Source organism: Trachymyrmex septentrionalis, unplaced genomic scaffold (assembly GCF_001594115.1).
Source record: "Trachymyrmex septentrionalis isolate Tsep2-gDNA-1 unplaced genomic scaffold, Tsep1.0 scaffold20, whole genome shotgun sequence".
NCBI lineage: Eukaryota > Metazoa > Arthropoda > Insecta > Hymenoptera > Formicidae > Trachymyrmex > Trachymyrmex septentrionalis.
In genome coordinates this window covers 2,862,918-2,887,523 of record NW_017305180.1, presented here as the reverse complement: position 1 = coordinate 2,887,523, position 24,606 = coordinate 2,862,918, and the positions used below count along the sequence as shown (strand labels likewise).

The following is a 24,606-nucleotide window of genomic DNA, read 5'->3' as shown; positions in this document are numbered from 1 at the left end:
CCCCCTCCCCCTCTCCCCGACCGCTATCATTCGCATTTACATAAGCGCGCGCGCTCGAGTACGCGCTCGCGTTTCCTGCGTCAATTTCGTTATTACTTGAGTGCCCAGTACGGTTCGTACCAACCCCCGCAATTTCACACCAACCTTCGAGCCGAGCCGCCCTATCGAAAAGACCGGACCGATTCAGACGGGGCGTTAGTAATGTGTGCGAGCGCGATGAAATGCAAACAGGCGCAATATTATTCATTGTTCGCCGGCTTTACACGTACTGGGCTTTGCCGGTGCTCGGCAGGCTCGGAATGACGCCAGGGACGGATTCTATTTGCTTTACGACTGAAAAACGTCCACGTCGTAATTAATCAAATGCATTTGCTCGGCGCGCTCGTTCTTTTTTCACATTTATGCCTCGCGCGAAATATCCGCGCGTTCCGCTGCCCGCTTCTGCAAATATGAAATTCTGGATCACTCGCACTCGCTTTCAGCCGATGATACGTATTTGCAACATTTACGAAAGTATATTGTGTACAGTTCCACAATGTTCCTCGCCAGTTGTATTGGCATTTGCTTTTGTGTGTCATACGCATAACGAAGCATCGCACGCGTGTTCCAAGAAGTGTTAAAATATCAGTTCTTAATGGCGTTGCAATTTAATATATACAAATATATATCTTTAGATATTTATATTATTTCTTTCTCTACAATACGATTTTATCTTTCAATGCATTGTTCTGCTAAACTTTCTAAAACTTGTATCGTGAGAAAATAGAAAAATTTTATTTGCGAATTTGTACGATTATACAGATTTATAGTTGAAAATTGATGAAATGATTAAAATAAGGTAATAATTTAGATCATAGAAGATAATAATGTATAAATTATTATTGGACATTTAACAAAGTTTAACGTTAATAATAAATAGAGGTAATACTAATAAGTGTAAACAATGATAATAAAAAGATTCATGAAGTGAAGCGTGTAAGAGTAGAAAATATTGAATTCACAAACTTTGCGATCTCGCTTGAGGTCTTGTTAAATTATTTGCCAACTCTGTCATAATTACGGAACAGTTCACCGCAGTTCTGTAATAAGCTCGAATTTGCGTGTTACCGCGATCGAAATGACGAACCACGTCTGGTTTTACTATTCTATGGATGGGTGAAATTTATTGAAACGTACTTCATTTCTTCACGTAGGTTCCCATTTGTTTTACGTGCCGCAATGATGCACGATGGCATTGCAAAGCATTGATGGTTTCTGGAAGCACTGAAATATTAAAATAGCATGTCGATCGAATACCGTCGGTACTCAAGGACTCACTACATAATTCTAAAAGGCAACAATTGAACCGTGCTGTAATTATATCACCTTTCCACTGTAGTCGAATATGTAACGACTGTAACGAGTCCAAGTTCGCGTGTCATTGCGTCCGAAATGATTATTCTATGATTTCATTCATTATACAATAAATCATTGTCTCTATGTTCTGGGGGAATGCGCAATGGCGCGTAAGCACAATAAATAATTACCCAGCGAATTTGCTGAAAATTCACGGTCTATCTAACTTTGTTACGGCTTCTAGCACATGCGAATAGCAAGTAGCAACACAATGTCAATCAAAAAGGCGCAACTGAGTTATTCACATTCTTTATGCGTCTTTTTCAATGCATAAAATTTCATTTTTTAAAAAGTGTACTAATACATATATCACATCACGTAAGCAGCACGAATGCAAATTATATTTACGAGTATATCTTTCTGTTCTGCATCTTTTATTGTTTATTCTATTCTAGTTGTTTACATTTAAAGATTATTAATTTTCTTTAGAAAAATCAATTTTTTGATTATTATTATTGTTATTATTATTATTAGTGTTATTAGATAATTAAACTTATTAGATAATTAACTTATTGAGAGAGAGGGGAGGGGGAGGGAGAGAGGGAGAGGGAAGGAGAGAGAGAGGGAGAGGGAAGGAGAGAGAGAAAGAGAGAGATTCTTTTAGTCAAGAAATGATATTACAGAAAAAAATAATTAACTGATTAGCGATTCAATCATGACAGTTTCAAATAGAAAATTGTTGCTGAAACTGATACTTTGAAAATTTGTTTCGTTTCTTTTGATAATTATTTCATTAGTGATTCTTTGTTTCCCTTTGGATTATAACTTCTATTACAATACAGAAAGAAAATTATATTCGCTGGTAGCGCTAAGCGGAGTTGGCACAACCCAATGTTAATGGTTCGCGTTTTTCTTTTTCTAGTAAAACCGTATCGCGTCTGCAAAACTTTTCCTCGAGCCAATTTTACGTTCGCCCTTTGGCGACGTAGGTTCCTTTGTAACAAGTTGGCTCGCGACAAGCGCGACGGTGGACAGGAAAATAGTCGACCAGGCAAAAAAAAACGCGAGAACGAGGAAAGTAGTGAAGGAAGGGAGCTACTCGCTATCTAAAACTGTAATTCTAAATTAGCTTGTTGTATAACTAGTGCAGCTTGTTGTATGGCCAAGAAAGTCTCGCTAAACTTATGTGTAAAAAGCAGATTCTCATCACTGTATGTATTCTGATATATTTCACAATTAATGCATTTGCTTTACTCCTTTTAAACTTTGAATTGTTTTTCCATGTGTAATTCTTTCGCCATCATTAATGACAACTTTGCTGAGTAAAAGCAAAAATACAATGTTAAATTTTCTCATACAATTACATATTTAGGGTACTATCTGAATAAATCTGAAAAGAAAATCTAGAATTTTCAGGGGATTTTCTTTTTACTATTAAAAAAATAAGAAATTTTTATGGAATTTTATCGGTATTCTAAGAAATTTTTGAAATTTTTTGTTTAAAGTTTTTATAAAGAAAATTAAGCTGACAATAGAAGACAATACTTAGAATAAAACAGTTCATTGATAAAACCTTTTTTGTATTGTTCCATAAGTTTTATAGAAAATGAACTTGTAGAAAATGATAAATATAATTTCGTGGAATCCCTTCTACTAACTTACAATATATAGTTTGATTGCATTGCTTGTACTTCATTTTATTTCAAAGTTACATTAAAAAATTTTCAATCTTTTCAGGGGAATTTTTTTAATAAAATTAGGTAAACATCTTCTGAATTAATATATTTTAATATATCCTTGTGCAATATTTTATAAAGCTTTAATATTGTCATGTCATGGAATCAATTATTTAAAGTATCAGTAAACAAACAGAATTATTAGAGAAATTATCACAAATTAACAACATACAAAAACGTTTTAAAAAATTCTATTTTAGTACAAATATTATTTATCGAATAATTAATAGATAAATGTTACTGTTATAATACTTAAATAAGAAAGAAAGGTACGCCAAGTTATCAATAATTTGTTTAATTTTTTATACAATATTTATATTGATCGGTTTAATTTCTTTTATAAATAACTGATATAATTACTTCAGCATATAATAATGAAAGATTTTTTTTATATTATATTATATTATTTTATTTATATAAGTAATTTAATTAAAGAAACTGCTACAGAATTTGCCACATGGAAAACCAAGTTTGAGAGCATACGTCCACTTCAAACATGACGTCTCATTTTATGTAATGAAAATACCCTATCCTTATTCCGCTTTCGAGCACTGTCGAGAACTTTTCCGAAGAAGTTAAGAAGTCAAGTGCGCCACGTAATACCTAAAAACTGAACGATGCAAGGAGGATACGTACTACGTATGTCGAGACTCAGTTCGTTCATGAAGCAGAGAGTAGCTGTAGTTAAAAATAAAAAAACAAGAAGGAAAGAAGACTGCATACTTCGGTCGTTCGCTTCTGCTCTTACTCTTTAACCCTCAAAGTTTATTTCCGCGCCATTGCATGTTGAAGTACTGAACTGCTGAAATTACTCGTAGCAAGATGAGGAGGCACAAGTTATGTGAGGTAGATGGTGTCAATATGTTTTAGCTATTCACGCGAGAATATTAATTACCTTCTAAATATCCCTCAGCTACTTATTATATACATACTATAAGTTCAATAATTAATCTTTTTCTATGTATCTTTCTTGTTGAACAATTTTATGTAAATAACTCCCATTCCCGATTGAATAATCTGTATTATTTCAAATATCTTAAAATACATCTTGTATAATGTATACGCCGTGGAAAAATTTACATGTACCTTTTATGCAAATTATAGTACATTGTTGCCCTTTGCCTCTTTCATAGCTCGTGAATTAAATTCCTCCGTTCTTCCTTCTTTACTTTATTTGAATTCTCACATTTTTCCGTGCTTCTTATAGACATGGAACGTAAATGTGCTCGTTCTCCGGCATAATTTGAAGTCGATACGTAATTATTTATAATGATCGAATTTATATCTTCAGTTTTAGAGAATGTTATGAGTTATGAGATATATTATATCCAAGAATATAAAAAGGTATAGAAAATTATAATTTCAACAAGGATTTCATTGTGACAGATATTTTTGGTTTGTCATCCAAAATACTTGTTGATACAGGTAGAATAAGGTATCTATTGAAGAAATGTATGTCTATGGTGTGTCAAAGTTGAAGTTATATTCGGAATGAAATATGACGAAGACGGTCGACAGTGCCAGTGGAGAGAGATTATGTGTCCATAGAAAAACTGACTCCTCCACCGGTAAATAAGATCCTCCGCGTTCTGCCACTTGCTCTTCAGTCCTTGAATCCAATCCCCGGACCCTCTCGCGCTTCCACCTCTTCCAAGGAACGAGCCAGAGAGACGTTGCTTACTTCGCGAAGGTGGAAAGCGCTTTTTTGTGCCTCTTAAGCTCGGGCTACACTTTTCTCGCCTCGGTGCTCCGAATGGAATATCAGTTTACGCGCGAACCTTCTCAACTCACTCCTTCTAGCTTCTATCTTTGTAGTAGAATATGGCCGCCTACTCGTGCCGATCTTTTAAAGATTCTCCCATGTTCGCGCAACACGAGGGCATATCCGATATCGTTATCAATAAAAACTGCGAGTGTTTCAGTTTCACTTTTGCGCGCTCATTGTTAAATTACGCGCAAGAGGGAAAATCTTACGATAGTTCGCTATACTATAAAAGTATCGATATCTTGTTCTAGATTATTTCTGAGTTCTTTAAAATAACGACATTGAATATTGCCTTTCCTAGATTTTGATTTTAAATATCCGTATTATTATTCTATTAGTTATTTCGACCAAAGTTATGCGGTATGTGTTCATGCAATTAATGTTGTCTCTCAATCAAATTAAAACAAGTTAAATTTAAATTAGATCGCTATGTGACTAACATAAACAAGTAAATAGGCGTTAAACTTGGTCAAGGCTAAATCTTAGTACCTAATAGTATTTCTAAATTTTACGTCTTTCAGTTATATAAACTGCACGTTGATTATTGTTGAAACGCAATTATAAACTGAAGCTAAAATAACATCACGAATTAAATTGATCGTTGATTTAATAATAGTGCTAATAAGTATTTTAAAATTTTAAATAAATTGTTATTTATATGTAAATATATGTTAAATATTTATATGTAAATTTTAAAGTATTTTAAAATATTGAAAAATCTTTTAATACTACATTATAAAAAAAATTTTCGAAGTTTACCTATTGATAAGTTGCGTACTCTCTACAAGAGACATTTTTATATCAATCTGCTCAAATATAAAAAAGTATGTTTCTTATAGTCATCCAAAAAACTTTTATTATAATATTATACTATTCTTTATTACTCTAATATTCTAGATTTATCTTTTATATGTGTATGTAACATTTTTTATCAAATTGAAGAGATATTTCTTAAACATCATAAGTATTAAGTATTATTCATTATAGATAATGATGTAGTTGTGTAAATAATAAATTATTTTAAAGATATTCGCAAAGACTTAAAATCTTACATTATGTAACATAGTATCGTATATGAATACAGATTGATAATTTTTGTACATTTTTGTATGAAAATATAATACTCTTCAACAATTATAAATTTCTCCCCATCATGAAAAAATACGAATTTTATTTGGAAATAATCCAATGTTGAATTTATGATACTATTACAAAGAAATAAATTATAGTGAAATATGTAAGATTAATATAATAGCGAATGTACAACTAGATTAAACACTATCTTAATACAAATCCTATAATAAAATCCTAACATTAATTGTATATTTAATTTTACATTTTCTCACAATACTTTACTTAATAAAATAAAAGCAAAGACAAGGACACTTTGTGTAACATTGGAAAGATATTTACGATGATAAATTTCTGCCTAAGAACGCGGAACCTTTTCGTTTATGTTTACGTGCACGATCTACCTGGCAGCAGATAACAATATCACGCTACGACCTTAGTTTATGGACATATCCAAAATAGTCCACAGTTGAACTCGTGCTGCGGATCGATACGCAGCTTTTCAAGCGGCTTGATTCCTCATCATTGTGCTTTGCATCTTCATCAATTTCCTAAGCATCGTTTATATTCTAATAAATCCAAGTGTTTATGTGTGCTGCGCGATTTATATTGTATTAGTAGTGTGATTTTTTTTGGTAAGTAGAAGAACTTCGAAGTTCGAGAACATTCGATTTATCGAATAACTGTAGAATTTTCTTAAAGCAGTCTCCTTGCATGTTTAATAACGATTCTTAATACTCTGTATTCTTTATAGAACATTTGATCATTTATTAGATAATGCACTGTTTCTAAAGTCTCCTTAAAACTTAATATATATTGTATCTAATACTTAAAAGTAACATTATATAATTGGTCTATATTGTTTATATTTGAATTATTATAAAAAAATATTTCTTATTATACAAAATTATATATATAATTTTACAAATTGATAATTTTCTTTTATAATTAAAATATTTTCCTTGATAAGTCTTTGATAATAACATGCCAAATAAATTAACTTTATACAATTTCTATTATTTTTAGTTAAACTATAAATATGAATTTTTAAGGTATTTTTATGATTATACTAAATTCATATTTTATACTCATTTTTCATTGAGCTCTTTCAATCCATTTTATTTTACAATTTGTTGAACAAAAGAGAAAGGGATTTGTGTAACATGATTGAATTGTTTGAAGTAATATTAATATTTAAATAACGAAGTTCTGTTAATATTATTAATACAGCGTATTGCTTCAATATTGATCATGTAAGAGTCCTTTGCGTCAGAGAGTGATCTCCGTCGATATCGCATCGAATTCGTTCATTCAAGTTAATTAAACGTAACAGGTCACTCTTCGTTTCCAATAAGGTTCACCAGTTAATAAAATTTGAATTTCAAATTCCGTCGTCGCGAATTGGCGGCGAAACGAGCAGCGTCGAACGACAGCGGTTATCGGTATCACTGACATTAAATGTTTGAAGATTTTTTTTTTGTTATATCGATTGCAGCACACATTGTGTAATTCGAGAAAGAACGATCAATGTTCGAGTCCTGCGTGCAAACGTCGAGCGCACCATTGAATGCGACAGACTCGGAAACTATGCTCGATTATAAGTTGTTCACTAATGGGACAATGCAGCTGGATCAGAATAACAACAATAGCGACGTGTCGCAGCAACCAGATCGGTAAGAGAGAACGTCATTCATATTTTTACATATTTTACATATGCAGATTGAAATGATAATGGTAGTAGCATGAAACGGATGCACTGATAAGAAGATACTACGTGCGCTCCAATCATAATTTGACAGAATTTTAATTAACATTAGCTGCAATCTTATAAAAAGTGGGATTGCAGTTAATATTAATTAACGTTGCTTTATCAATGTATATATTTGTACATCAAATTGTTATTTAACTTTGTAATTTTAATCAAAACAGAGTAGCAATATCGTAAACCGTATAGATCGATAAATATAAAACTTGTTCTGTATACCTCGCGCATTGATTTTTATTTTATGATTGGGTCACGACACACAGAGCAATAACATGAGATACAATATATTGAATACAATTGAACAGAAAAAGATATTATGCTTTGTGTTTTAATTTCCGCTTGATTTTGCAACTAAATTAGAACCTAACTGCAATATCAACGTGCAACGATAAAATATAAAAAATTGCTATTTTATGTATTGATTTTTCAATTTTTATCTATTTCAATTTTAATTTAAACTATACGTTTTTCTCATTTACTAGTAAAAGTAATTAAATACAGCAGATTGAACAGAAAATTTTGATTATTCTAGAATTGTGACGTGCTTGATTAAAATGTATAAGCTTTGATCAAATCTAATGATTGAAACGAATTGATTCTTTTGAAACTATCAGTTCTGCATAGACAGAGAGAGAGAGAGAGAGAGAGAGAGAGAGAGATATGGAGAAATAGAAAAAGAAAGAAGAGAGAAGCTCTCTTCTTTTTTAGAAAAAGTAATTCATTGATAAAATAGTAGACCGTTTTATTTATTTAACGTTTAAAAATTGTGTTCTGTATCCGTAGAAGAAACGTTTTTAAGTTATTTTTATAAATAATTTTTCGGAAGCTAATCTTCAATTGCTTAAATAAATAAATGAGTAATAATATATAACGATAAACTTAAAATACAATTAACTAAAAATTAATATAATAGTCTAGTTAATGTATTTAAAAGTTTCTTTGACAGAGGATATATTTTCTCTTTTATAAAGCATATTTTATCAGAAAGTAGCTGTAGGATAAAAGACTTAATGCAAAACTGCATCAATAAACGGACGAGATAATTAATAATTAATAACGAAGACAGTCTCACTTAAGTTTCTTGCTCTTACCGAGTTCGTTTGAGAGAATCGATTATAAAGGCAACTTTCGCGCTCAGCTTTTTTCCTTGCGCTCAGCTCTTTTTAATTGGTTACCCGCCTAGCATCGTGGCCCTTTAGCCAATTAGTACGTTACAAAAAATGCTACGGTATCTTTTCATCGAGAATTTTTTTAATGCAAATTTTTAATCGACTTGCTTTTCGCATTTGCATAGATATTGTGGATATTTACGTAATATTTGAAAAAAAAATGTATCCTGTTCATATGTACGTATTTTATACGCGCGTTTCTTTTTTATATATTTGTTATTAATTAAATGAAAACGTTACATTAAAAACAAATACTTTTATGTTTTAAATTAAAAGCAATTTTATTTATTTTTGTTTTTATTTTGATTAAAAATCTTTGATTTTTATTTTACAATCAATATAAAGTCATTAAAATCAATGCGGATGAAGCTGCCAATAATTTAATTAATTAATTTTATATAAATTTAATAAATTTTTTATTTTTTTTTATATTAAATTTGCAATGTTTACATACAGTATTAAATTTGTATCATATAATTGATGTCTATGGTATTATAAAAAAATTTATTAGAAAAAAATTATTCTTGATATACATCTGTTGGTAATTTTTCATTTTTTACACATTTTAAGCATTATTCACCTATATCCGTTTTCTTAGTGATTAGATCAGAATTAAACAACTATTATGGCTCAGAAATATTTTAGCTTATAGAATAAATCTTCCCTCGAAGAGCTGTGAGCAAAAAATATGCGTATAATATAACGTCAATTGTCGTTAAATGTTCCGTTCTTTCTTGTACCCTTTCAGTAAAGGAGAAGTCATCTCAAGAGTCGTTAAAGAGTTTCGTACTATCAAGTTTTGGTCAACTTTTGTTGTCTCTCTCTCTCTCTCTCTCTCTCTCTCTCTCTCTCTCTCTCTTCTCCTCTTTTTTTCTTTCTATTCCATCATTCCATTCTGGTCTCTTTTTTTCTTCAAAGCTCGCTTACATTAACGAAGCAATTGCAATAGTAGCAGACATTAACTTGCAAGACTGCAGGCACCTATCAGTTTGATTATTTTTCAGTTAATACTACGCTGTTCAAAAGACAACATAGAGTAGAAATGGGACAGAATAAAATATGAAATGCGCTAAAACAAAAATGTGACAAGGTTTTTTTTTAAGAAATTATTTTAATAATCATGATTGTGAAAAGATTTTTTTTTTATCTAAGTGTTAAAAAGTGATATTGACACGTATATATTTTTATTTTATTTCATTCTTACGTATTCGATTTAAATGATTTATTCACTCTTAAATTTTGGTTATAATAAAATCTATTGAAGATCAGTTTTAAAGTAAGTTTGTCTTTAAGTTATGTCTTTAAAGAATTAATCGGTGTCTCGTAATTGAAAGAAGTCACGACCTACAATGAATATAGTCGTTGATATATTACTGTTGAATATCTACGTAATTTAACTATCTAATATCCAATAATTATCTGATATCCGATACACGATGACTATGCTACTAAGTGTGTTGCAAGATTTTATTTCTCATTAATTAGCTCAGAACGCGGACAATGCACCTTTACTTGAGACATAAGCGTGCATTTAATCAATTAATTATCAAGAATGTGTGGCCGATTTTCTTCTCCCCTTTTTTATCTCTTTCCTCTCTCTTCCCCCCCCTCTCTCTCTCTGCCCCCCCTCTCTCTTTCTCTTTCATGCTACGTTAACGAAGTTGTCGTCGCGATGAACTCGAGGGCAGACCCACAATATCAGTTTGGTTATCTCCTGTTTAACGCCATTGTGTCGTGGCAGGTAAAGGGTGATAACGAATCAGTGCCTATATGCCCGTGAGGGTGTGAGTAGTGAAGTCAGAGGTTCGTTATGGGGACAGAGGGATCGGAATGGAGAGGGGGAAAAACGGGACAATAGTGCTTGGGGCACTGTGAAGATCCAGTAATTGAATTACACTCTGATAACCGCTTATCGCTGGCGTTCTCCCTCTCGCGAGTTTGCAACGGCAAAATAACTTTCGCTTATTGCGCGGTTCGATCGCCCATCCGTTTCTGGCAGGATCGTATCGACAAAATTTCCAATGTTGCATTTTTCTTGAAAATATCAGTGAAACAAAATTATAACTAAATCTATAAAAAGTTTTTTCGTATGTGTGAAATACGAAATAATAATGTAAACTAATATTCTAAACTCATCGATAAGCTCACTACGATGACACCATGCAATTAATTTGCTTATGAAATAAATAAATTTAAAGACCATTTAATTGTTATGATTAAAAAAAATTAATATTATGATGACTGTAAATTTAATATTTTAAAATTGTCTTTTATAAGTTCATTATTTGTACAAATTTTCTAAGATATTAATAAAAATTTCAAAAATCTTATAATATTCTTTTTTTTTGTTTCTTTATGATATTATTATTGTATTAAAAAATTAATATTTTAATCTTTAAAATAAATGACTTAGAAATGAAGTTAATTTTTTTAAGCAAAGGCTATATGAGGCGTGCATGACTTTCTTTCCAGTTTTCCTCTTCTCTTTTCCACTCTCCTTTTTTCTTCATCGGGCCGATTCACTGGGTAGATGGTTCGCAAAATAATTAGTTCGCTTACGAATCCCTCCGGTATATTGGCAGACAGAGGGAGGAAATTAAATTCGTGCCCCTCGTATAATCCACGCTCGTGCCGAATCGACTCATTCCTTTGATTCCTTTGATTCGGCCGCTCTTCCACGATTAATTATCGGCGATAAACGCACGGCCGCGTACTATAACCGTACGGTGTCTTTTGCAACATACGACCGCGTCCTCGCGCACGGAATGTCTAATGAAGCTTTTTGCATCGCTATCTCCCATTCCGATGATGAAATCGTAGAAAGGAATTGCGAAATGGAATTATCAAAAGCTTATGCCTCTACGTAATGAAAATCCACTATTGAGTCCCTGAGTAATTTTCCGATAACGTACATTTTCCGTGCATCTTTATTCTTCGTAATAATTTAAAATGGTTTATTGAATATATTATAAAAAAATTCTAAATGTAATAAAGTGTAATTTGCATCATGTTCATAATAAATTGCAAATAATTATAAATTTTTTATAAATGCTGATTAAAATAATTAACATATAATCGATATTATCGGTATCTATTTACTCAGATTAAATTTTTAAAAATTTTTTAAAATTTAAAAAAATAAATTCTTTATATATTTTTTATATACTTTTTTTTAATTATAAAAACAAGTTTTATTCAAATATATAAAATATTTTATACATTTACTCAAATATATAAAATAATCTTTCTGTTTTCAAGAATGTTAATTGATACTTAACTTTTTAAAAATATAAAAGAATTCATACATATAAATTCTATTTAATAAGTGAATTTATAATAAATTATTTTTTAAGTTAGCGATTTTTTATTTTTACATCTTACAAAAGTTAACTTTATATTTATTAGTACAAAGATATTTATGATTAAGAAATATAAAAAATTAGAATAAATAATATTTTTAACAAACAATCGATTTCATATTTGTTCAAATATATGATAAAATTATATTTCTGTTATTTGTAAAAATGTGTCATTTAAATATCTGATGCAATTAAGTAACAACCAGAAAGAATAGAAGAGCAATGTGAGGATGTGAATGTCCGACTAATCCCATGTGGATGAAGTCGGTGGTTATTCGCCGACTTCAGCCTACGACGATAATGCGACGCTTAAATTGTAGCCGAGTTATATACTCAGCAAGAAACATTTTGCAACCAACCAAGCTCGAAACACTAACCGCGTGGCAAATTCACCCTAAGCATCGCGCATACATTTGGGGTAAAACGGGAGAGAGGGGGAGGAGGAGGGGTGAGAAGGGTTCGTAAAACGGCTGATTCGGGAATAATTTTCAACTATCTCGAATGAGCACGCCAGCACGAGCGTTCCTTAATTCGAGATATTTTTTGTTTTGTTTGATTACGTGCGGCGGCAGTGTATCAATTATGAGACAATTACTCCGACGGCATCAGAGCGTAGCTAACACTAATTGGATGCCCACGCGTTGCGAAAATATCCAAGCTAGAATTGAATCTGTGTGCTCATGTTATACAGAATCGAAGCCATTAATATCTTGATGATAGGATGAAATAACAGGAAGGCTATATTAAACAACAAATATCCTGCTTGCAAGAGGAATCATTCAATAAAGAATTTGTTGCAAGAAATAAATTTAGTCTAAATAATATATTTGACATTTATTAAACACAATACACACACACACACACACACACACACACACACACACACACACACACACACACATCGCCATTATTATATTACTTTTTTGACAACAGAATTTTAACACAATATAAAATTGATATTTTTATCGTAAAAAGCTTGGTTATAATATCCAATATTATTAAACAAAGAACACATGACATATATAACAGTTTTAATAAACTAATTTAGTATTGGAAAAAGTAACATCCCAAAATTAAAAAATAATATTTCACAGTTTTTTATGTTACATAATATTTAAAATTACAATATAAATCGATAAAATTCATATTTTAATAATCAAGAAATTTTACTTTTTTTTAAAGAGTTTTATAATATCTATTTCATACGTAGCATAAAAGCTATATATAACATTTTAATACATATTTCTAAAATTATTCGTGTAACAATGTTATAATCAGAGACAATGTAATTGAATTCTCGAATATGATCGTCAAACTTTCTTGCCGATGTGGATTAAGATGCTCTAAGATGTCTTAATGGCCATCAAAGTCCGCGAGAAAGCGAACGGCATCGTCATACTTACCGGGAGAACGACGAGTTTTCTTAATTAGGGAAACGGAAACGCAAAGAAGAGTGTCTTACAGCGGTTAGATGAGATGGGTACAAGCTCAAAGAGAATTCCCTATGTGAGCTGTTCTTGTCTTGGATTTATCTTTTTGGAACAGTCGACGAACTGTTTTTCGTTGTGAATTACCACAGTTACTATATATCAGGTAGATATGTATATGTAGATGTTTTGAAATTTTCTCGGTCATCTTTCTCGGTTATCATTTTTCAAACCTCGTGAGATATCAAGGTAACATAAAAATTCATGAATCTACACGATGTTTCCCATAACCATAACCATGGAATATTTTAATAGTGTATTATGGAGATTAACTTTGTCGAAAACTTTAGATAAAACTGTAATTACAATATTTTTTTTAGAATTGTGAGCAATCGGTAAATATTACATATAGCTTATATTTCTATATTATTTCGCAAGTTTATTTATTCTTGATTTTCAAGTAATGTTAATTTTGCTCAGCTTATTTTTCTGTTTGATTTTTTATATTCAGATAACATGTATTTTATGTTATAACAATTATTTATCGAAATTAATTTAAAACGTAATAAATAAATGTTTGGCATACATTTGCTTTGTAATACATTAAATATGTTGTGGCCGACTTAGTACCAGTGCTTGGCATTCGGCATTTATTTTTTGTATACAGTTGTGTATACAAGGTCGTCATGATATCACTCGCAAGACTTGCGACTCTTGAAAACCGACAGGCAATGGCGCGAGCTGTTCCCACTACTGTGTCGTTGTTCTCCCTCGAGACGTAATCACGTCAATACCAGAAGCAAACGCGATAATTTCCTATTTAACAATAATGAATTTGCACGATTAATACTTTCAATTAATAATAAGAGTATTTTAGCCACAGTATTTAGCAGACAGTTTAACCAAATAGATATTTTGCGTAATTTATTCAGTTGAAGTAAAAGCATAATAGAAAAATAGAAATTATAAATTATCATTTTATGATATTTACGAATTAAATTAATTCTCTGTAATTAATTTTCTCTAGTGATGCATTAATTTAAATATATTTTGCATCACGTTTTAAATTCCTTACTAATTTAAATGTAATTTACCAGTTTTTAATTGAGAACACAGAATAATACGAGAAACATTGAATTGAGTAATTTAAGTACAAAAAAACCACAATTTAGAAATCTAAATTGTGATTGAAACGTATGTAATATTAAATTTCAATTATTTACTTTTACATGATCTTTCGCGTCTTAATTAATTAAGCTTAAAGTTATTAAAGCTATACTTTTCTTTATTAAATGTGTACATACATATAGTAAATGTGTAATATAGTACATATTGTGTATATATAGGACAACATTAGAATAAAGTTATTGATATTTTCCAATTTTTCAATTATTGACGAAACATTATAAATATGAAACAGGTTGAGTCCGAATTAATCATCAATTAGTTTGTACAGATAACTAATTCCATTTAAATAGTTTAATCAGTAGCATAGCATGTTTATAATTCAAAGTTTACGATTAAAATTTGATAATTAAAGTGACGGTAACAATTATTATATCATTTTAGCTTGATAAAATATCATAAAATTATTTTAAAAAATATATGGAAATAGAAAAAAATATTTTTCTGTAAATAATATATGTAACATTCGGAATATAAAAATAACTTTATATAATAATTTATTTGCTATTAATAATAAATTTATTATTTTTAATTTATCAGTTATAAACTACATGAATTTACACGTAAGAAACTAAAAGTAAAGTCGATTGAATGTATCAAACAATATTACCCGAGTTATGAAAATAACATAACAGTACGGTATGCATGTAAGTACAGCAACGGGGCTGAGTGCTCAAACTTTACGCGATACTGTTGATCAAATTTGATCACTTGTAATTTGGAAACTGCTGTGATTGATTAGAACCTTCGACTCTAATTAATTCGATTCTAACTCCAGAATATGCTGGATATGTTAGTAGAATATTACACAGTGCAGATGAAGCATTTCGTATGCGTTCAAATTATTTAAGAAAAATAATTGCTATGTAAAATATCTCTCTTTCAATAAGGAGACTATGCAATTTTTATAAATACATATAAATTACTATCATATATATACAGGGTGGGGCAAAAGTCCCGCTACCATATAAAATTTGGACGTCTACACAACACAACGGTTAAGCTAAACTGAGCTATACGTCACATAACCAAGATGGCGCGCAATCAAAATGGTAGCGGGACTTTTGCCCCACCCTGTACAATTATTATTATTTTTAAATCTTAAAATTTAACTTATTTTATAAACGGAATTAATAGTAATTAACTTTCGCATCCGTAATACACTCTATTGATTAACTTGACAAATTTCACATTATTATTGTAAAAAATATTTTGTGGTCGTAAGCCCGAAGTTGATCGATTTAATTAACCAAGAGTAATGGAGTCAGCAATTGACCGTAGAGATAGATCGAACAGTGATGCGCAAAATTTGAGCTGAACAAAAATTCTTCTTCAATTACTGATCGGTAATTGGACGCCGCTAGACATATCTGCTAGTTACTTCCCCGCGAATCTTTGACCGATACATGATTAAGTTGTACATCGTATCATTATTTTGTAATGTGTAAAATAATAATTCGTAATTGAAATTATGCTTTATCTTAGTCTGTATAAGTCTTTATATGTTGAATATAAGAAGTAGAATCGATAATACTTGTATGAGATAATAGTTAAGTTGATTACTTGATAAGAATGATTAAAAAAGAATAATATCATGCTTGTTGATGATAAAGATAACAATTAGATTTTTTTTTTTAACCATATTGAAATATGACAGATAAGATTGTGAATTTAATTTATTTGAATCGCAATTTGAAAACAAACCTTTAATATATTTAATAAATAACAATGCGATAAGATAATCTTGCTAATTGAATATTTAATTATTTAACTCATTACGAATTTTTTCTGACTCTTGATTTTAAAAACCGCATAATTGTTTATTATTTTCTCGACTATTATAAAATACTGCATTTCTTAAACCAGAATTGTCTTGTTTGAACTTTACTTAGTTTGCCTCAAAGGCAAAAAGTCTGCTCGTTAGGATATGTTAAATTGTACTATCACAAATAATAAGAAGTCCATGTTTATTCATTAGCAACTTTGTCAAGTGAAATAAACAACCGTTCGAGACTGAAGTATACCGCATAATGCACTCTTTCTGCTTGTCGCTTAGATCTCTTTATCTTTTTTCTGACTATTTTTCTTATTTTGTTGCGTTGCAATTAGATCATCGATAAGCCTTTACACACAACCGTCGACTTCTATATCTATACAATTAACAGAATCTTATAGAATCTTTAAGAAGGATCATTTGCAAGCTTTAACTTGTCTGGCTGAAATTCAATGGAAGGTAACAACGAATGTATAGAGGAAAATAGGGGGAATAAATTATACATATACATCGCGTAAAACCATCGACCATAGCGAAATTATTTTGCGAGAAAATATTCCCTTTACACACTCGACGTGGCGAGACGCGCGAAACGAATTAGACATATTCACGTGGCGTGGCGTCCGACGTGGGCGCAACAGGGGCCGGGTCTACAGGCGAGCTGAGTATCTCTTCTCATTGGAGTGTTGTTTGCAAGAGCATACCACGTACGTGTCCTTCCAACCGCTCACGGAGCTTTTCCTTGTTTTTCGGTGTCAGAGCAGCTGCCACTCCCGAGAACGAAGGCATCGTGCTGGCATGTATGAGAGGGTTGAAACGCTATATGACGCTGAAGCTTCTACAGCGCAAGTGTAGCTTGTGTATGTGCAAGCATAAAGTAGATACAACGAGTAATTGTATACATATGTAGACGTAGGAGAAAGTTTTGGTGAAAATGTGAAGGCGTGGGAGAACGTTAGCTATGACGTAGAGTTGCCGCTGCAGTAAATGTATAATTGTAGTGGTATGCTCGTTGTAGGGCGTAAAGCGTAGATGCAAAGCTTATTTTCTCTGTAGATATGGCGAAAACTTGAAGTATGAGATGGTGTAAGCCATACTAGCATGATGTGAAGATACTGCTATGAATGTGAATAGATAGATATAAGTGTAGACGAGAAATACAGATGTATATACGTGCAATGGTAATTTCTGATATATATGTGAGAGTACGTATAAGTTTCGATGTTGATGTGAGTATATGTTCAGATGGTCGAGGCGAGAATGGACGCGGCCCACAAAGTAGAGGTCGAAAAACTTTTGTATGCAGCACTCGTATGCAGCGGACACTACACGTGACTGGCCTAACTGCTCGAGGGTTTGAAACGTGTGTGATCACCCGTGTCGTGTTCCATCCGCCACTAGGACGGCAAAATCGATAAACGTTTTCGATTTTTGACGTTCCACGAGCTCGGGTCAATGCTCTTTGTGATCCGCTCTCGAATGATTAGTTTTCTCATGATACCCGCTCGAACTTATTCTATCAACATTCGCTCGCATCATCGGGATAACAGTTTTGTCGACATTTTTAAACTTGTAATTAGGTGATCAAATTTCTCGCGTGTTGAGATGTGCAGTTGTAATGACAGCTTGGATCATGTTATTTGGATGATTGCTAGGGCATGCAATTAAATTTTGACGCTAAAGTATTTTATATATGTAGTACGGAAGTCATATTTCAACAAAATACTTAAACAAATATATTATTGAAATGAACTAGTTTTATGTATTGTATATAGAGAAATAACGATTGTTAAGTTCTAAATTAGAATTCTGCTTCTCCAATATATTTAAATAATTTTTTTTATAAATCGTGAGTATCGCTAATTTACATTCTTTTATAAGTAATTGGTTATTTTGGAACTATTTTGTCGGTTTTAAATTATTAGTTAATTATTTCGTGAAAACAGTTAAATTAAGCTTGGCTAAATTTACTGAATGCAGAAAAAAGGAAGAGAAATGAGCAACCGAAATATATGTATATTTACAACGGTAGAAAAATCGCGGGACTTTACCGTATCGCGTTAGTAGACCATATAGTATTTTTCTTTATTAACACAAGGTACCTCTGTAAACTGAAAACAATTATGCAAATTTAACTCTTTTACTTTCTCAGTCTTCGCTCCACTGTCACATTCACGCTTGTCACCGATGAGACGCTTTAGAATAGTACATAGAATGTGCTCGCCTCGCGAGCGTGAAGGGTTGCACGACCGTGCAAAAGAGGGGTGTCGCGAGGTCGACAGATATAAAAAAAATGGCCTCGCCGCTCAAAAGAGAGAGAGCCCAGCTGTCATTTTCACCGGAGCGCCACGCAACAACCGTGAAACGGCGAAATTTTCGAAATTCGACCTCTCGCCGATTATTCCTCACTCTTCGTCACGCTGTGACGCTTCCAGAGTCCTACAAAGAGAAGGGTCGGAGAATGGGAAGGTCTTCGCGGCCATTCTCGGTTAATTTCCTGCGGCTAATGAAAGAACATACGCATCTCACACCAAAACACACGCAGTCGTCCATCCTCGCGCACAATGTAGTTGAACAACCCCCCGGATTAAGTAACTTTGACAATATCGAAGAGGAAGCGGCGCACCCTGCTTAGCCCCGGGCGATTTTTCTTAATTATTGAACGAGATACACGCAGAATTTCAATAAGTCTTCTATACTTCTATACTAATCAAATTATCTAAGAGAATCTAACTTGATCTAATTTTTTTCACAACAAAAGCACATGCAATGTCTTGGGATCTATGGTATACAATATTAGTAATTGTTACAATATATAAATCATGGGATTTATATAATAGTTTCTTATGCGAAAGTTGAATTAAATAATTTCTAGGTAATTAGTTAATTCATTTATAAGAATCGTAAAAATTGCGAAAAAAGGAGACGTAGAAAATGAATAAAGCGATGAAATTTTAGACAAAAATGCTATTATATAAATTTATATTATTCAACTACTCCACTATTGAATTTTAAGTGATAAAATATACCTATAACTCTATCGCGTTTGGATAGATTCTGTAACATTTTCAATCTCCAATACGCAAAGTCTTTTTCGATACATAGAACAAGATGGAGGGAAGGGGTACCTGAATTATAAACTATACATATGTTGCACGACTTTCACAGCTGCGCAAGGTATTACATGCTTCAAGTTTCCGATGAAGTTCGAAGATAGTTAAGGACTAGGGACATCGAACCCTCTAATATCGGTATACATAGCCGCAAGCGATACGAATCTCGATGTAACGGGCAACGAAATCGCATTTCCACGCTGACGAGCCAAAATAAACTCGGAAATTATCTTCTCTCGCTGAGCAATTCACTGGAATCTTTAATGAAGCGACCAAAGAAGAACTATTATGATTAATAATAAATTTTATCAGCTACATATATATCCAAGTTGAACGAACGAATTAAAAGTATTAATCTTCTTGGAATTGAATTAATAATAAGGTGAATATATTATTTTACATTTTTATTGCTTAAATTTATAAAAATTTTATATATTTATATAAAAATATTATTTTTATTTTATTTATGAAACAATATTTCTATTCCTCTAAGAATTTTAACATAAATAGAATATAAAAATAAGTACATATTATTAAACACAAGAGTATAAACTCGTAAATATTCACTAGCGAAAGATCATAGATGTATTCACTGTTAGAACAAAGAAAATATAAAGGAAGAAAATCTAAATCAACTATTACTTAATACGCAAATATTCACAGCATATGTATGTAAATACAGATTATACATAGATACTAATTTGATTCGATACGACGTTTTGGTACGTTTCATATCAGGTTAGTTACGTTATTGTTTTATCGAGCTAAGCTAGATACTAGAGTGCTTGGTCCATATATCAAACGACCAATAAATTAGACTTATGTTATATGATATTTGGCACTGATCAAATATATCATCATGATAGATCGTTTGGTTACAGTTGGCTGTTTCCGATCTTTAGGGTCATGCATTCAAGACCTTATGTCTTTAGTCTTCAATTACTCACGTCTGTGCAAAACGGAATAGCGTTTACAGTCCTTCCTCGGCTCGGCATTGTCTGCTTGTCGCGAATACGAGTGCTGGCTCTCGCCAGTAAACGAGAAATACACGTTCACGCACACATGTTGCTCATACATACTTGCAATTCTAAGAAATTGCGATAGGTACGAGTGCATCCACGCGCGCGGGTCTCGTGTGAGTCAAAGGGAAAAATGGCTGGGCGAGCAAGAATGGCGACTCACGAAGAGAAAGAAGAAAATAAAGGACCGAAGAACCGTGCGACCTCTCAACGGCGAGAAAAATTTGCGAAATGCAGGCGTCAGCCAGTCTTTTTGTGTGAGACGCGTTCTCGCGTCCATTCATTTTCGCGAAGTTGACGAAAGCGTCGTCGCCGTCATTCTCGTTGCTCTTCAACGAGAAGCAAGCTCATCTTCTTCGTTACATGAAGCTCTTTTATTAATAGTTCAAGCGGGCGGTGGCACTTTCAATGATCGGTCGATCGATTAATCGGAATTCGATAATTCACGTGCATACGATTGAACTTACAATGCACGATGCCTGCATCTGCATTCATTTCGACTTGTAAAGTTAACGACCCACTTTCGGAACTCATCAACTTTATCTGGTCGAAAATTTGTAGGACAAGTACGTAAATTTTATGCGCACAGAACTGATAAATATGTCATTGTTAAATACTGATATTTTTTACTTAGAAAAATTCAATGCAATATCTACTAGCGTAGATCAGACCCATACTGCAAAAATGTTCAAATTATCACACAGACATTCTAAAAATATGGCAACGTATGTAAGATATTCGTATGATATATTCGGGATATTTCTGCTGTGTGGAAAATATCAATATTGCAATGAAATTTATGCAATAAAATATTCAATATTTAATAACCTGGCAACTTTTATTTGAATTCGAGCTAATAATATCCATTAAGTATCACGCGAGATATACATATACATGACGGCTAGTTATTGGATTGTAACAGCGAACACAGGATGCTTTTAATGATATAAATAATATACATAATTGTTTTTGCAGAAGAATTCAGCTAAAATTAAATGATTGAAAAACTTGAATAAAGTTTATTTTGAGATTTAGTCTGAGTTTATTAAATTCATATTTATTTAAAAATTAAAGTTTATTATTATTTTTTGATTGGAAAGTTATAAAATATTTAGGAAAATTACATTATTATCTTTAATAGTAATATTATTTACCAACGTAAAATCTCGAGAGCAATGAATGATGTGTATGTGTGTGTGTGTGTGTGAGGGAGAAAGAAAAAGAAGAAAAGAGAAAGAGAAAGAGAAAGAAAAAAAGAAAAAGAAGGAAGAAAAGAGGGAACTTGGAAAGCTAGAAATAAAAAATAATTCTTATTGTGTACCTATATATAATATTGCAGAATGTTTTGCAAGAGATATACAGCATTTTAATAGCGTTATAGATTTCTTATAAGCTGAGTATACTGAATACATTTAATTGATTTCTAATCGAAATAAATTTATTTCGATTAGAAATCAATTGTTATTTTAAAATATTAAAAGACGCATGCATTTTGCGCCAAGTATATTTTTCATAATTTATTTAAACTTTATTTTGAGTTATTTATTTAATTTATCTTTAATATAAAATTACATAACGACTATAGATATCAGTAAATATGATGATTGCAATTTAAATCATTACAACATAACACATTACAAGATGAATATATTTTTATTCCGTAAAAAATAATTTATTGCGTTTATTTAATGAAATCGACTAATTAATATTTCTCATTGTTCAAATATATTTTACTCTCTGAGGATCATAAAAATATTCCGTTTATAAAGTACTTAACGGGACCTTTTCCTTCGCGGGAGCCGTTTTGCCGTGCCTCCGATGAGCCCTCGCGGTTATTAAATTCATTTCTCGGCTTGATTAACGTGGCTCTCGGCAAAAACGGCTAAAATATCGGGAGGTTGTATAAAAACGGAGCTCGCGTGGTACTCGCGCGAGTTGCACTTAATCCTCTTACCCCGTCGGGCAGTTACGGCGAGGTTGGCGTAGCCGGTACGCGTAGCTAGCTCGTGCTATATTACGGACTTACACTGTTAAATTGATGGCCGCAGCCGACCACCGCCATAACTGGTGGCCCAAAACCCCTATGTTCGGAATTTACATTGAACAAGTCGAAGGGAGGCTGGGTAACTACCCTCGGGTTCCTCCAAGCAGCTGGATTGTTTCGCGTGTATCTCGCGGTCAACTGCGTACTTTTATTATCAATTTTTTTATTTCATTATTAATTCGATATTCTCCTGCTTCTTGTCAAATATATATTGAAGAAGTTTAGCGTATGTTCCACTCGATAATTAGTTCACCGGTTCTCTATAAGCATTTCACGTTTCTGATATGTGCATTCATACATACATACGATTAATTGACACATTTGGTTATTAATATCCATGGAGATATATTGCGCATATAATTCTGCTGACCGTTCTGCTGAAATTCGTTCTGATGGATCTTTATTGATTATTGTGATAATTTATGTAAATTTCTTTTTCTTTATATCCTTTACACATGTTTATTTGTACCACTAAATCTTAATCCAAATAGGTGTTTCAGAATCGCATACTTTACGTATCTTTATATGTAAAAAAATATAATATTTTTTACATAAAAAAATTTAGATAAAAATAATTAGGATAATGAAAATTAATCTTATATAAATAATTTTAATTTGTTTGTTATATTTATATGACATAATTTAGAACCGTATTTATTATTATTTTATTTGTTGGATTTACATTTTATAATTACGGCTAGTAGCTATAATATATATATGTTTTGTATGTGTATCTAATTTATATCATTTTGTTAGTTTAAAGAATTATATATATGTATTAGTAAGAAAAGAAGCTTATTATAGTCTATTTTAAAAAAGAAGATAAATACAAAAGAACTTCATTTCTATTAGTTATTAATCTTCTATAAACGGAATATCTTCAAGTAAGAAATTAGGTGAGTGCAGAATATTGATGATAAAAAGAGCGTATTGTGCCGGAAGCGTTGCTTAAAATTGCGCGTTCGTCAAAATCCTTGTCGAATTACCTTCGTTTATCATCTCGGTCACAATACGGCCGACGATACTAGTAAGAAAATATGCGTACGTGCGTGCGTGCGTGTACTTAAACTCGGGAACGCCGCAGGCGGCGAAGCAATTTCCTGTTACGACCGATCGAGGGTAGCCATCAGCACTGTATAGGGTGTCCAATATCTAATTTATCAACTTTTACTTCGTAAACTCATAAACTGTGATCAATTGGAAAACATATTTTTTTAATTACGTAAAATTTAATATATCTAATAAAATCATCAAAGCATCGTTACCTTTTGAATTACATGCAAGTAAACAAAGAAAATCAATTATTACGTCTCGAATTAATAAGTAAAAATCTTTTTTTATCTTTTTCACTTAATTTTCAATGTACCTATAATTAAAATAAAATTTTCAATGTATCCTTAACGAAGTCTTAGTCGGAATTCATTTATTAAGATTTTTAATGTAAGTTTAGAATTCAGTTAAAAAAATTTGGAAATAGATAAAACTTGATTCACATAAATTATTCTCGGGATAAAAAAAAGATTCATCCAAACTTAATCAAATTATTTAAAAGAGACTAAGAATGTTACAACAGGTATCATGTGTAATACATATGTATATACGCGTGGTGTACGTGTAGGAATCTCAAGTCTCAGGGGTAAAATAGCGGCAGGAAGCAGCACCGTTCAACCTGCCAGCAGATAAAATTCACCGGGCAACGATACATCTTCGACAATTACCACGGCAACGAGGAGAATCCGGCAAGTTTCCTCATAAATCCGCGATATTTTTACGCGCGAAACTTTCCGCGACCTATAATGTCTGTAAGAGCCCCGTGAAAACGCAGGACCCTCTCGTCGATTTAC

At 31.9% G+C, this 24,606-nt stretch overlaps 1 protein-coding gene across 15 annotated transcripts in view; it reads left to right on the top strand.

Moving 5' to 3' along the window:
• The window catches only part of LOC108747753 (CUGBP Elav-like family member 2), a 490,486-nt gene that overhangs the window by 258,595 nt on the left and 207,285 nt on the right, over window positions 1–24,606 (top strand). Inside the window, exon 1 of one of the 15 annotated variants that reach the window (XM_018485466.1) lies at window positions 7,403–7,580. The exons of the other annotated variants lie outside the window; for them this stretch is intronic. Coding sequence (XP_018340968.1) covers window positions 7,435–7,580 — 146 coding nt within the window. The 5' untranslated portion in view covers window positions 7,403–7,434. Of the gene's footprint in view, window positions 1–7,402; window positions 7,581–24,606 lie in introns of those variants that run through there. 15 annotated transcript variants of the gene reach the window in all.